The sequence below is a fragment of the Phaenicophaeus curvirostris genome, chromosome 17, assembly GCF_032191515.1.
Source record: "Phaenicophaeus curvirostris isolate KB17595 chromosome 17, BPBGC_Pcur_1.0, whole genome shotgun sequence".
In the NCBI taxonomy this organism is placed as follows: domain Eukaryota; kingdom Metazoa; phylum Chordata; class Aves; order Cuculiformes; family Cuculidae; genus Phaenicophaeus; species Phaenicophaeus curvirostris.
This window is the reverse complement of record NC_091408.1, coordinates 748,318-762,493: the sequence shown is the minus strand read 5'-3', so window position 1 is coordinate 762,493 and position 14,176 is coordinate 748,318. Positions and strand designations below refer to the sequence as shown.

Here is a 14,176-nt window from a genome sequence, read left to right as displayed (position 1 = left end):
CCAGAAGGAACGCACACAATAAGGAAGGTCCTACACAGATATTCACCATCCAGATCAGATGGGGAGAATCAATAAGAGAAGCTGAAATCTGATCATGCTGAAGACAAGGACGAACTTTGCAGGACACCAAGAGAGATGCTGAGAGCAGCCTTTGAGTGGAAAACCCCTCACTCACAGCTGTGCAGGACTTTAAGAGAACCCAGCCACGCTCTGCCTTTTCCCATCTCATCTGGGAAAATGTGGGTGGAAATGTCAAACCAAAGCGAAAAGCTGAAGCAAAATGAAAATAAGTGTTTAGGTGGCAAAGCTGTGAAGCCTTAAACATCCTGTTACAGACGAGAAATCATTGAGCCATCCGTCCCCGGGGCAGAAAGGAAGCAGTAAAGGGGAATGTTTCCCCTCCTCACCAGATGGAAAAGCTGCCACGCTCAAGACCAAAGTGGACATGCTTGACCAGCCAGCCCCAACCCTTCAGAGAAACAACTGAATGGAGGATTGAAGACTCAAACCAGTCCCTCCAAATCTCCCGCTGGACTGAGGTTTTCCCTGTAGCTCTTAAGAGGGCTTAACCACATGGCTCTACGCAAAGTTCATTATTGAAGATTACATAAAAAAGATGAATAGCTTTCAAAAGTTGATTACAGCCAAGCACAATGGTGCCAGAAGCCCTTAGGGAAACATCCTGTTAAAATATCAGCAAAAACAGAAATGCAAGCAGCGGAGACCTGGCCCGAGGCTCTGCAACTCCCATCTTCAGTGACTTCTGCACCCACTGACAGAAGGCTGAGGCTAAAGACGTCATCTCTGGGCTGATAACCCCTGACCTGGCACAGGATGATGATGATTCTATTTTTTACGTATAAAAATACATACGGGAAGCGAGACAGATCACGTATGTGTGTGAATTACAAACTTTCACATGAACAGCGGTAAAAAGCAGACCTGCTTGCCTTCTTTTTTTCACACCCCAGAACAGGACATTTCTATTTTCTGTACACACATGCCTGTTTGCAGTTTGTACCCATGTGTTTGCTCTACAAATGCAGAGGCTGCCAGCTTTCCTGGTTAATTCAGAATCTAATCCATTTGCCACATTAGGCAGGATTTCATTTTCATAGTATTTTTGTGATACGTGATTACATTTATATTGACTTTTTTATTGAGATTGGAAGTAAGGTATCTCTTCCACAGACATAATTCAATTGAAATACTTCTCGCATGCCTACCGGTCACTTTATTGAACCGCTCTAGACCTCACCAGGCAGCGTGCTCGGGGGTGTCTGACAGCAGGCTCTGTCTCTCTGTTTCTCTCGTGCAGAAGAATGAACTTATCAATTCCTACAGTTCTTGAGTTACACAGGTCTGAGACTTCCGGGCCCGATAAGAGAGCTGAAACCAAACACATCCAGACATCGAGCTACTTAATAGCTGACCATCTGCTTAGGAAAATAATTTTCAGTAGTTACAGCAATTCTACTAACTGTTATTTGCCGAGTGAGTCACGCTGTTCTCTCGAAGTTAACCCTCCCCGTCTCTTACCAGGGCAGTTCTGAAGAGCCCCCGACCACCTTCGCTGCTTTGAAGCTACGAGCAAAGCCTGCGAGGCTTTGGCACTCGACACCGCCCCAGCTCACGCTGCTCCGGGGCGCCAAAGAGCATTAAAGAGCCGTGCTGCTCCCGGGCGGCTCGGGACCAAACGCCTGTCCGGAGCATCCCGGGAGGGCAGCGCCACCGGCCCCTTCCAGCCGCTCCCGCCCCCTCGCCCGGCGCAGCCCGGGTCCCTCCGTGTCCCGCGGCTCCCGCCGCCCTCGCCGGGGACCGGGGCTGCCAGCCCCGCAGGGACCGGCACGGCGCTCCGGTTCTGAGCGCGGGCAGGGAACGGCGACGGGGCTGCGCGAGCCGCACCGGGGCTCACGGCGGCTCCTGCGGCAGAGCAAGCGCCCGGGGCGCGGGCAGCGCCGGCACCGCGGCTGCAGCCCGCGGGAGAGGCACCGGGGCTCCCGCAGCGAGAGGCACCGGGGGTCCCGCAGCGAGAGGCACCGGCGGTCCCGCAGCGAGAGGCACCGGCGGTCCCGCAGCGAGAGGCACCGGCGGTCCCGCGGGAGAGGCAGCGGCGCGGCCGCGCTCGGGCTGCCCGGGGCCGCCTGTCACCCACCTGCGGTCCCGCTCCGCGCCGCCGGCTCCGGCCGCGCCCGGGAGAGAGTGCGGAGCGGCGGCCCCGGGGCTGCCCCCCCCGCCCCCGCCGGCCCCGCCGCGCCCCCTGCCGGCCCCGCGGCGAAGCGCAGCACACACCGACCCGGACCGGGGCGACTGGAGAGAGAAACGGGAGAAACGGGAGAAAAAAGGGAGGGCAAAGAGGGAGAAAAGAAAAGGGAGCATCACAGAAGGAGAAAAGGGGGCAAAGAGGGAGAAGAGAAAAAGGGGCAGAGGGCTTTCTCCATGCCTTGTTCTAAGCACCCACTCGTGTCCAGGCTGGGAGCCCAACCCCCAGCCGCAGCCGGCCGGGAGGCCGCGCAGGCTGAGCCGCCGGCGCTGCCAGCGCAGGGGAGCCCGGGCACCAGCGCCCTGGGAGCGTTTCCAAGCTCTCCGTAACGATATTCAGTATTTCACATCAGCTCCGTGTCTCCCACCCGCGCTCCCTGCCCGGAGGTGCCGTGTCCCTCGCCCCACGCGTGGACCCGTCAGCTCCACAGGGACCTTCGAGGGGAACTCACGCGCAGCCGTGTGGAAGCAAGAGAACCTCACAAGAATTTGAACCCACTGCTCTCAGAGATCTCATTTTTCTATCTTTCGACTTTACATCTGAGTGATTTATCTATACTTTCCTATGTTTCAGATACTCCAAACAGGAGAAACCACCAGCATGACTTCCCACTGATCCCGTGGCAAACCCCAGCCTGAGAAACCCCAATTCATCTCGACAACAGCCAGCCCAGGCCCCTCTGCGCAGGGGGCTGCACGACTTGGATGCTCCTGCTGTGCCACAGAAGACCCAGAGACACTTTGCTCAGGTCACATCTGCTAGAAGCACAGGCACGTTACTTTAACCCGAGGGCATGGGCTCTCCCAGCCTTCTCCAGGAGCAAGAGCACCACTGATGCTTTACATTTTTTTGGCATATCAAGACAGTAGGAAAAGCAACAGAACTGGCACCGGCCACTGCAGCACCAGCCTTGAGAGCTATGAGCATCTCAGCATCAAGAACTCAGCCCTGGCAGCAGCGTCTGGCCCCCGCTGTCCTCCCCACCGCTCTTACCCTGATGGGAAGCCAGGCTGGCACACGGGCTGCCACAGCCACGCAGCTACAGGTTGCAGAGCAGAGACCAGAGTGCTGCTCCAAACACAGTGGGAATCCTGTGGGGAGGAAAGAAAAAGTCATTTTCCCCAGGAAGTTACAGAAAAGGCTGGAGCGATCTACCCCACACCACCACGTAACAATGTGAAGGACCACATCTATCGACTAGCCAAGTCAAGAGGAAAAGCAAAGATGGGATCAGGAGAGACTGAGAAGCTTCATCAAAACCTGCTGCAATTCTGATAAATATAGAAATGCTGCCTGCCTACGTGAAGGTTTTTTGAAAAAAAAAGAGCTTTTTTTGAAGAGCTTTGTGAAAAATGCAGACACAGAACTGGTCCCTGTTCCTGCAACGGTCTCGCTTTTGCCCTACAACTGCAGTGGCCAGATTCATTTGGGAAGGGGCAGGCTACCTGAAGAAGGAGGCTGAAACTGCCGAGGAATACACCAGCTTCCAGCAGCCACAGCAGCCCCAGGGAAGGTGCTGCCCTGTGCTAGAACCTGCTGCTGGCTCAGGCTGTGACTGAAAGAAATCCAGGGCCTCAAGGAAAGAAATCAAGTTATTGGATTCTCTGTGTACGGCCAAGAAGGGCTTTTTCATTCCTGAAAAGCAGCGTTGCGGTAAAATACCCTACAGTATTTCCGCACCAAACTAGCTCAACTCCTGAATCTGGGCAGCCAAAATACAGTGACAAGAAACTGCACTACTCAGACTTAGCAATTGAGCTCAAGGACTAGGATCTAGACTGCGAGGAATAAACCTTGATGTTTTCCATCAACAATATGACAGCAGAGTAAATCAAAACTTCACATTTGAGTCCTGTCACAAAACTCACCCTTCTCTTCCCTGATGCTGTGTGAGCAACTGTCTGCTTGAGCAAGTCGGCGACACCACTGCAAACAACCAGGCTGCCAGATAAATGACTACAGCCAACCCCAGCCTGGTGTGCAGCGAGACAGTGGGAACTCATATCGATGTGCTGAGGCTTCCGTGTGAAGGACTGAAAATGATCCTCAGGTTGTCTAGAGCAGAATCTGGAAAGATAAACTATTTCTGTTTTAAGGAAGAGATTGCTTTTCACCAGTCTTGGAGCCCTCTCTGTCATGAAACTCTTCTTTCTAACCAGTCTGAATCATCCAATATACACAAAATCACATGTAAGGGATGCGTACTTTGCACAGAAGCATCAAACTGATGTTTTAGCATATCCTGTTGCTTTAGCATATAGTGTTAAACAGCACACTGACAATGATGTGTTGTATGGCATCCCACTCCCACAAGTACTGCTGGAACCTCCTCAAAGCAGTGCCAGGCACTCGAGTTGGTCTGAGAGGAGGGATGGAGGCAGGCTCACCTGGAGTCCTTCAGGAACACCAGCAAATCCCTCAACGTCACAGACAGATAGAAATAAAAATCCCTATGTGTATATAGATACACAGTCATCTCTTTCACATTGTTCAACATTAAATGTTTGTTTTCAATTTTAAAATGAACATTGGAACAAAAAAGAAGCTAGGTTTTCTGAAGAGAGCATCCTTTAACAGTCAGATGCGCAGTGGTTTGCTGGAAACACCCCCTGCTAACAACGTAACCGAGGACGCTCCTCTGTGTCAGACCACAGCCTCCCCAAGAAGCGCTCCATCCCAGCATGGAAGGTGTTCTGCTTGTACTCAAACTTAAGCAAAATCCGCTGAAGTGAAGGTGAGATCTGTGCTCTCAGGGAAATGCAAACCCACATCCACACTTTAAATCCTGCCATTCGCATGTAAGTCAGGAAGGAAAGGATTTCCAGTAATTTCATGCTGAGAGCTGGACTTGTCTGTAAAAGACGCTGCCCAACCAGACCTTTGCTTCTCTGAGTGCTGTTCAAGCACAACAGACCATGAGATGGAGTTAAATCTAAATTTAAGCAATCTTTGGAGGCTATTAATAGAAAAACTGGTAGCATGAATCATCATGTGGGAGCTGCAGAGCAACAGCTATTTATTTTTTATAATGGGAATATATAGAAGTCACCTTTATACAATACAGGGACTGTTGGAGTTGCGAGGCCCAGCAGCAGTCAGATGACTCTTCCTCACTTACACTATTCTCATTCTAAGGAGCAAGGAGAGGGCAACCGTTATTAACTTGACAAAATCCATATTGTCTGTATCCAAGCTCTGGTCACAGCACCAAATGGAGGCAAAATGTAGCTGCTGCCCCTGCTCCTCCCACTCCTTGCTAAGGAACAGTGGGTGCTGGGAACGGTGGTGCACAATGACGGAACTTCACAGGTTTTTGGAGTGCATCGGAGTTTCAGCACCCTGTTCCCATGCCTGTGGAACAGTGGTACCTCTGGCCAAGAGGGAAACTGCGGCACGCCCTCCCTTTACTTCCCTTTCCACGCTGCCTCTCTGCAGGACAGTGGGTCCAGCCCCAGTAGCGTTAGACTGGCTACCTTCAGTAGGGATTCCTCTGAGGGACTGAACACTTCACAGCTTCTGAACTGTGAAACCGTTGATGCTCAGCACTCCCCAGGATCACGCCCTCCAATGCCGCAGATGCCTTCTTCAAGAGCCAACACTGGGTTGTGTGCATCGCAGGCTCGGCCCTGGGCTTTGCTCCATTGCAGCCAAGAGACTCTGCATGTGGCCCCATGGAGACATGCAGCGTTAGCTCAACCCCATGGCATTTCAGGGCTCCCTGGGATATTTATTTTTGAAAAATATAGTATTGTCAACAGCTTGGTGAGGTTGTCTCCAGACTGTTATGTCTCCTTCTCAAGTTTCTTTCATTTTTAAGAGCTTAACTTTTGAGCTTCTGGAGTGAGGAAAGAGCCTAAAATGGTTTAAGAAAAGGAAGCATAAACAAGGGAGGGAGCCATGTACAGCACTGGAAACACAAATATTTCCTCATGCGATATAATCAATGCAAATGTTGAGCAGTAGAAATGCCGTGATAAGACACCACTGCGTTCAGCCCCATTTCCATAATGAGACGAAGGAGGTTCCAAAGAACTGAAAATCCTGAAGGACAAAGAGCATCTAAAGTGTCAACCTCCTATGTTCCAAACACAGCATTTCATATACAGAAATCCAGTTCAACAAGAGTCTAGTTGAACCCTGTGATACAGACCAGTACAAACCTTAACTCGGACTAGGACTGAGGGAATCTGTTTCCTGTCTACTTCGTTTTTCTTCTTCAATTCATAGACAAATTTCTTTCTAAACAAAGACACATGAGAGACGCTTCAAAATAACTTTTCTAGCAGAAGTGAAGCTAATAACAACCATTTAATTAGACATAAATTATCTTCTAACCTTGAGCTGCCAGAAACGGAGACCCTGGTGGGTTGTCTCCCCTCATAGTGCCAGGTGGCAGCACCAATCCACGTGGGAGGTTCTGGAGCTCTCCACACAACCATCTCAGCTCTTCAAGCAATGTAAAGAATTTTGTACCTCCCTCAGCCTTTAATGAGGATAAAAAAGAAAACACACTGATTTAAGAAAGCAGAACACAAATGCTGGGCCTAAGGGAGGACAGTGCCGCCCCCAGACAGAACACAGAGGGAGCTGAGAGGGGAACAGTGTGGAAGGCACAGAACTCCAGGCTTGTTTTTTCCCCTCAAAGCCTGCCTGTAGCTGCTGGCTCTTAGCGGCTTCCCATCGGGAGAAGGGTAAGTTAGGCTCTCAGTTCTAAAAGAATGTCGTGTGGGAAAAGCTGACCTCTTCACAAGTCCCTCCTGTTCGTGCCCTTCATGGAATCACATCCAGATCTTGGCAACATCCAACACCAGGTCTCTTCCGTTGATCAAAGCAATTGTGAACCTTTTGTGATAAAAACATCATCTAACAGTTCTGTAATGCTAACCTAGCACATTACTCACGTTTGAGACAGGGACAATGCAGGCTAAGCAGGTGCCTTACATCTGTCCCTCTTACCTGGGGTACTCACCATCTTACCATTTAGACCCCTTGGGGAGGTACCACGGAGTACGCTGGCATATTGAGAGACAGCACTTCCAAAATGTGAGGAGGTTATGTGCATGCAAATCACTTGCATGCGCTCCTCATCCATAGCTGACAAACCTCCACAAATGCCTGCCTGTATTATTCACTCCTGAAAAAACAGAGTGCCAGAAAGAGCATTGAAACATTTGCTTCTGCAGTGGCTTCACTGAAGAAACACACACTTTGCTATTTGCAATCTTTATTTCATGAATAATTAAGAAGAAAACATGGCAACATTGGCAAATTGAAGGCATACATACTAAATACTCATATAGAATACATTATGGAGAAAGTAAATGCCCAGATCTTTAGTGGTCCTTGCAAACTAAGCGCATATTGGTCCTCCCAGAGGTTTAGCTTAAAATACACCTGCTGACCATTTAGGTTCCAATGATTAACAGCTTGTGCCTTCCAAATCAGAAACAGGGTGAAATACCATTTGAACACACTTCCAAAATTTGCCTCAAAACAGTATTTCTCAGCTCCAACCAGAAGCAAACAAAATTATTTTCTCCTCCTTACCTTGTAAATGTATGCAATAACACATCATCCGCTAAGTATTCAAGCTGCAAGCACTTCTTGAAACATGTTCAGTTTTATCAAGAACCTGCATCCGTACATACACGTACACTTGCGGGGGCGGTGTATGTACATGCACAGTTATGCAAAACCTCTCTCAATAGGTAAAACTTCTACATATGTCAGTGTGTGTGTAAACCACTGGAAAGGGTTCTGGAAAAGAGAAAAGTGTTGTCTAAAACAAGAATTACTGAATCCACAGTCCAGCAGTTGTGTTCCGACTCAAATCAGAACAGCTGGATGGGTCAGAAGAGCTTTTAAGAACCACTGTTTTTTACATCATCTTTAAAGGCTATGGAAACTAAGCTTTAGATTAACTACTTAGGAGATATTCGTACTGGCTGCAGTGTCCTTGCAAACACGGTCAGTCCTTACCCAGCACAGTGCTGTGAAGTTAGACCGAGACATCAACACAGTCCTGTTCTCTCATGGTCCAAAATTCATTGCACCGTTCTGTCAGTTCTGCCTCACACCTAGACTGGACGTACCCTCACCCCAGAGCTGGGGGGTACCAAGTAATGCCCTTCTGACTTTGATCTTGAGAGTTGTCCGGTGTTAGACAGGATCACTGATGTATTTCACACACACTGAACAACTCCTGACCATTACTGACCTGAAGTGAAGCTACAGTCTGGAGGCGAACGAGTCTGTTTTCTTTAGCAGTGTTATCCAATGGAAAGCAAGGATAACACACACAAAATACATTTCTGTTCAAAAACCCCTTCAGATACGTGTAAAAGTGCTACTTAAAAATAGTAAAACTGACCCTACAATATATGCAAAACCAAAAATGCCTAACAAACTGAAATGTTGTAAGTCACCAGGATGAATTACTTGAGTAGGTTATGTAGACTTGTGCCCTCTTTACTGAGCTGATTCCCAAGCAATTATCCTCATTGAACATACATACATAACTGGAAACCAGTAAAAGCAATTCAGAGGAATTCCAACAACAGAACAAAAAGAGAAGAGCTTCTTTCTCCCCATTTGTTGAAAGAGAGTTCAGATAAGGATTATCCTGTTATTGCAAATGCAGCCTGCTGTCCAAGAGGGCAGCTGATGGACCAGGACTGCCAGTGGCTCCGCTGCAGCAGGGAATGTCTGCCAGGGTTCCGAACTACCACAGACACACACGAGTTGCATGCTGTTAAAATAACATGTGTAGTGCTAGAATGGAAACGCACCTAATATGCTGCAGTGCTGGGGCACAGTAAGTGTGAAGACTTTACTTGCCCAAACAACTTGTCCACATTCTAGAACTGCGGTGGTGGAGGCTCTGTGGGAGGCAGCTCAAACCAGTTTTGTCAGTTGGGACATACTGACTCAGGAAAGCATAGTGGCACCTCCAGAGCTCGTGGAGAACGACTGCGCTCTAATACCACTACTCACCAAATCACTTCTCAGACTGGTTAATCTTACTGAGTATCCATATACTAATGCTAGCTCAGAAAAAGGAACTGCAGAAACAGAGCCTGGCAGAACACAAAAATCAACCCAAAATAAATATTCACTGAGTCCAGGGAAGGATCACAAACCAGCTATACAGTTACATCAGGCTGTACATGAACACAACTAGTCTAAAATCCTCTTTCCTAGGCCACCTCAGCAAGAATATTACTCACAATCATGTAAAGGTGTACAATTCAATTCCTTCCCAGAAGAATTCTGCCTCTTAATAGCTCCTGCTTGATGCAACCTGCAGTTAAGTTGTGACTGTATTTGTTGCACAAGACAAATAAGTAAAGTTACCCCATGCATCACATGAACACAGCTTTAGAGGCTTAACTTCAGCCCATGCATAGCTTCATGCCAGCCATCCAGAGCGGGCAGCTGTGGAAGACACTGTCACATCTCACCTTAAAGCCAGACACTGTTCCCAAACCTGCCATCAGCAGAACAGAGAGTAAGAAATACACCTAAAACTCCTCCACATCTCCAACTTCCTGAATAAACTTGTGTAAAATGAGACTATAATAAAATTTTTACCCTGGGCTGAAGCTGTACAGGAAGAAAAGAGAGAATTGAGTGATCTCTTGGTCACACAAAAGAATCTAAATGTCTGAAGTGTTGAATCAGGGACCCGAAAAAATAGACAAGAACTCATCACGGAGATCATTAACAGAAATGAGAGGCCAAGGAGAATGTTTTGTCACAGCTACAGAATTCTTAAGACTGCTCCTCAGCAGTTCAAACAGCTGCACTGGATCGTTAAAGCCAGGGACAAGCTCTTTCTCCTTACACCTGGAACACCAGAGCACGCCTGCTGCCAGCGGTGGGAATGGGGCATCACTCCAACACAGCAAAGCTGAGCTTGCTCCACTCTGGCTCACTAAGGGGTCCCTACAGAGAATCACAAACAGTGGAAAGATTTTACACGACTGGAGACAAAATTTATCAGAAATGCCTCAGGTAACTCAAGGAACATATTTTACACAAAAGAGACCAAGATTCACCTTTACATCAGCAGATGCTGTAATCCAATACTACGTTCTGGACAGCCTACCCACAACCCCAAATCGGAAAGAGGACATTATTCTGAGGCATGATAACAAGAGACCTTTGTGAGGGCCACCGAGATCCACAACCATTTCTTCAGTTCAACACCAATGACCTGGCATCAGGATGCCGACCAGTCGAACCGACCATAGGTCTGGCTCTAACCTGACCTCTCTGGTCTCTGGAGGCGTTTCAGTGAGCAGATCTGATCCAGCTCCGACCCCATCGATAGGCTCGGCAGCTCCAGGTTGATGCTCACCCAGCCCTGCTGGCGATGCTAACCCCAATAAACTGTAGCATAGGCGTTTGCAAGGCACATATTAAAATGCAATAATATAAACGGATGATAAAATATTTGTCCTTTTTTAAGTACATTCAGAAATATTTTCTGGATTAAAAGGAAAGTAAAATAAATCAGCACGAACTCATACTTGATACAGACTAAACCCAGGCTGTTTCAGGATTAACTATGGGTAGAAACCAAACAGAACAGCATCATCCACGCCCAGAAGGGCCACAGCTATTCTTCCTCTTGAGAAACTTAATGCTGTTTCAATGTCCAGAAAAAGCACGTTGTGGGGTACAGCAGAGCAGCACATTTCGTTTAGATCTTCCACCGCTTCATGACTTCCCCTCACGCAGCTGTGCAGCATCTTGAATGAGAAGGTTCAGAGAGATCATTATAACAAAACCTCTTCACGAAGCCAGATATTCCGTTATGGATGTGAATCCAGCAGAGGTTATCAGACAGATCACACCAACAAGCAGTTTACAGAGCAAGTTCAGAACAGGATCATTTCTGTAATTACTAATAATTTTTTTTTGCCTCTCTGAAGACCAGCAGCTCATCTTTTGAACGGAAAGTGTCTGGAAAATATGATCTCCCCTTTTACAAATGGTTATGCCCGCAGTGTTATTGCAGTTAAGGACTAGTACAATATTGCAGATAAACAGAGTTGACCATTGGACAGGAAAAAAAAATCAGCTTAAAGCTTGGATTACCTTAACAAAACAGGTCACAAGTGAATTCAGACCAAGAAATATCATTCTTTCAGCTAGAAAAATATTTGCTTAAAACATAAGGCGGTGAATAAGAGCATTGACAAGGATGGCTGTTTAGAGGGTGAACAGGAGGCTTCTCAAACAAACTGGCAAACCTTGAACTTAGTAGCATAAGATGGACTGCGAGACAGCAATGACGTGCATTTTCAGTGAGACTATTCTGACAAACTTGTTTGAAGAAATTAAGTAAACAATTTTTTTTAAGAAATTTACGGGAGAAGAAAATGCATTTCAGACTTTTATTAAAAATCTGTTGATGAATATTTTTCACTGGATGCCTCTCTTGCGAATGTTGGCTCTAGATGAGGTTGGCTCTTCAAATGTACCCATTAATAATCAGACAGTGTGTAGCTCATTTGGGGTTCTAGGGAACTGCACGGCTGTACGAGCCCCTGCTGCTGCGAAACCTCTCCCCAGCCCTCAGCACGGATCAAGAAGTTAGTCTGCACAGCTCAGTGGTTTTTTTTTTATACAATGCTAGCTGCTAGAGACATGCAGAGTTATTATTCTTCACATGGGCTGTGTTCTTCAGATGATGGGCTTGGGGATTTGGCAATAGTTTTGAGTTAAATCTGTGCTTTTATACCATAATGAAGTTTCACAGATGCCAAGTACAGTTGCGCTCACTGGGTTAACATCTATGACATTCAAATTGTCCTTAACAGTCGTAAGAGCACCAGAGGAATGGCAGATCCATTTTCTTTATATCAGGGTCACTGTGTTGAAAAAGCATGTGCTTATAAATCGCAGTTGTTACAGAACTCGCATCTAAAGTGGGCTTCTGCTTCATATTAATGTGAGATGTTCAGCTGTAGCATAACTGCTGATAAGCAGTCACAAAATAAGAAGCAGAAACAATGACAGCATGAAGTCCTCCCTTGATCTGACAAACAAGATTACAACAAACAGCATATGACAAATGGATGCATGGAATTGTTCTGAGCCATGAACATTCTGCATGAAGCCCTGAAGTGCCGGGATGTATCACTTCAGTGATCGCTAAGGCACTGACTTGAACTCTTGCCCGAGAGCCCTTACATGAATCCAGGAACACGTTAGGAAAATAGAAGCCGAGCAGACTCAAGTTTCTCAATTCCTTCCTTGTGACAGTCACTCCCACACTGTATTTGAGACTACTGGGTGTACAGAGGTTCCACGGGTCCCCCCGTAGCTCTTGTCAGAGCGCCTCTCACCTTCTGTCAGTCAGATGAGTATGTGCAAGAGCAATGAAAAACACACAGAAAACATGGCAAAGCTGGATCTTGACACAAACTACTTCATTATTACACCTTATTGAATGTGTCTTGTCTGTAGAGTAAACGCTATCCCAGTTCCACAATTCTACCACAGAAATCCATGCCGTACGCTCATATTGCTGTAGAGTGAAGCCTGGCTAGTGATGTGTGCTATACCAGCAAAGGAGGAAGAGGGGGAAGAACAAGCTGCACGAGGGTTGATTATTGATTCATTTCTGTTACAATGGAAGCACAGGGAGTTTGGACAGATTCCTTGAAGCACAGCGTATCCTGAAAACCAGGAGCTGCAGGTGCTAGTCTTTACAGTCCATAAGAGCAAGTTGGAAGCCACATCATTGTGACAGAGGTAGGCTTATAATGAAGCTTTAGAATGAAGAGTTCTTCTGTGCCAAAGTTTTCGAGGTATCGAGAGCACTTTTCCACTCAATTTGTCGTTATGGAATAAAAGCTTGTTTTCCTAGAATATTGTGCATATTTTAAAGGAGGGGAAGATAGCTGTAAAAGGCAGTAACTGAGTTACCATTATGAACTCTACAGTACTGAGGTGCCATACGCTGTGGGTAGAATACTTTGTGGTATCAGGATGCTACAGAACACTCACTAACACGATGCCATGTTATCCTTTTCCTTCTCGACACTTCAGCTGTACATTCAATCTCCTATATGCTAAAGGATCCATTCTTCTCACTCTCCTGGGAATGAAAGCTTCAGGAAGCCTGGCTGGACAGGCAGCACATAAGTAGTCCAGGCTCATTAGGCTACATAATTAATCTGAATAGCTTAATAACTTGGGTTATTCCAAGCACTGGGGCAACAAGTTCTTGCTTTTAAACAGTTGTTTCCAGGTTTAGTAGCTGAAGCAATCTGAGGCAATCCAGGATAGTGTTGCTGAAGACTGGGGGGACTCAAATGTTGCCAGTTTCCAGTGAAATGGGAATTAGTGTTTCAGTAAGGTTTCCATCCGGTATCTCATGTTGGTTCTATCCCATGGATCGCTTGCATTATTAGGGTTTCAGGTTTCAAAGTATTTGTAAATTGCTGTAACATACAGCATGACATTCTGCCAGTCTGGACGCTCAGTCCGCACCATTTCATTGATGTCCTGTCACAGAAAACACAGTGGTCAACATCAGGAATGAGAACCTTGGGATCTGGTAGGGGCTCTACAAGCTCCGTGGAAGGGTAAGCCTGTAGCGTTTCCACAATTTAAAGTATTGAGGGAGAAAGCCCTGTTCTCTTCCACACACCTTTGTATTGCTTACAAAATGCAAACAGCTGGGAATGGCTGTCAAGAGTTATTTTGCTGACTAAATATCGCAGTTTGTCGTGCTGTGCACACCTGAGCTCTGCCCCACTCAACACCGTTAAGAGTCCCAGAACCAAGGCCCAGAACTGACTGAAGCTAAGATTCAAAACTCCTGTCAGGGTTAGAGTCAGCATCAGTAAAAGACTGAACCACATCTGCCAGGAGAAGGCTGACCTTTAGATCGCTTTG

General features: G+C 47.0%; 2 protein-coding genes and 1 long non-coding RNA gene across 3 annotated transcripts in view; 1 reads left to right on the top strand and 2 right to left on the bottom strand.

Annotated features, from left to right (window-relative positions):
- Nucleotides 1-14,176, top strand: part of GUCD1 (guanylyl cyclase domain containing 1) — a 142,806-nt gene that overhangs the window by 63,362 nt on the left and 65,268 nt on the right. The gene's annotated exons all lie outside the window — the stretch shown is intronic.
- On the bottom strand, nt 5,088-6,628 carry LOC138727845 (uncharacterized). Its single transcript, XR_011338627.1, has 3 exons — nt 6,599-6,628; nt 6,424-6,502; nt 5,088-5,393 (listed from the first exon to the last, which is right to left on the bottom strand). It is a non-coding gene; the product is annotated as an uncharacterized lncRNA (long non-coding RNA).
- SPECC1L (sperm antigen with calponin homology and coiled-coil domains 1 like) overlaps nt 7,471-14,176 on the bottom strand; it is a 39,451-nt gene continuing 32,745 nt past the window's right edge. Inside the window, exon 15 of the mRNA XM_069871204.1 lies at nt 7,471-13,783. Coding sequence (XP_069727305.1) covers nt 13,694-13,783 — 90 coding nt within the window. The 3' untranslated portion in view covers nt 7,471-13,693. The remainder of the gene's footprint in view (nt 13,784-14,176) is intronic.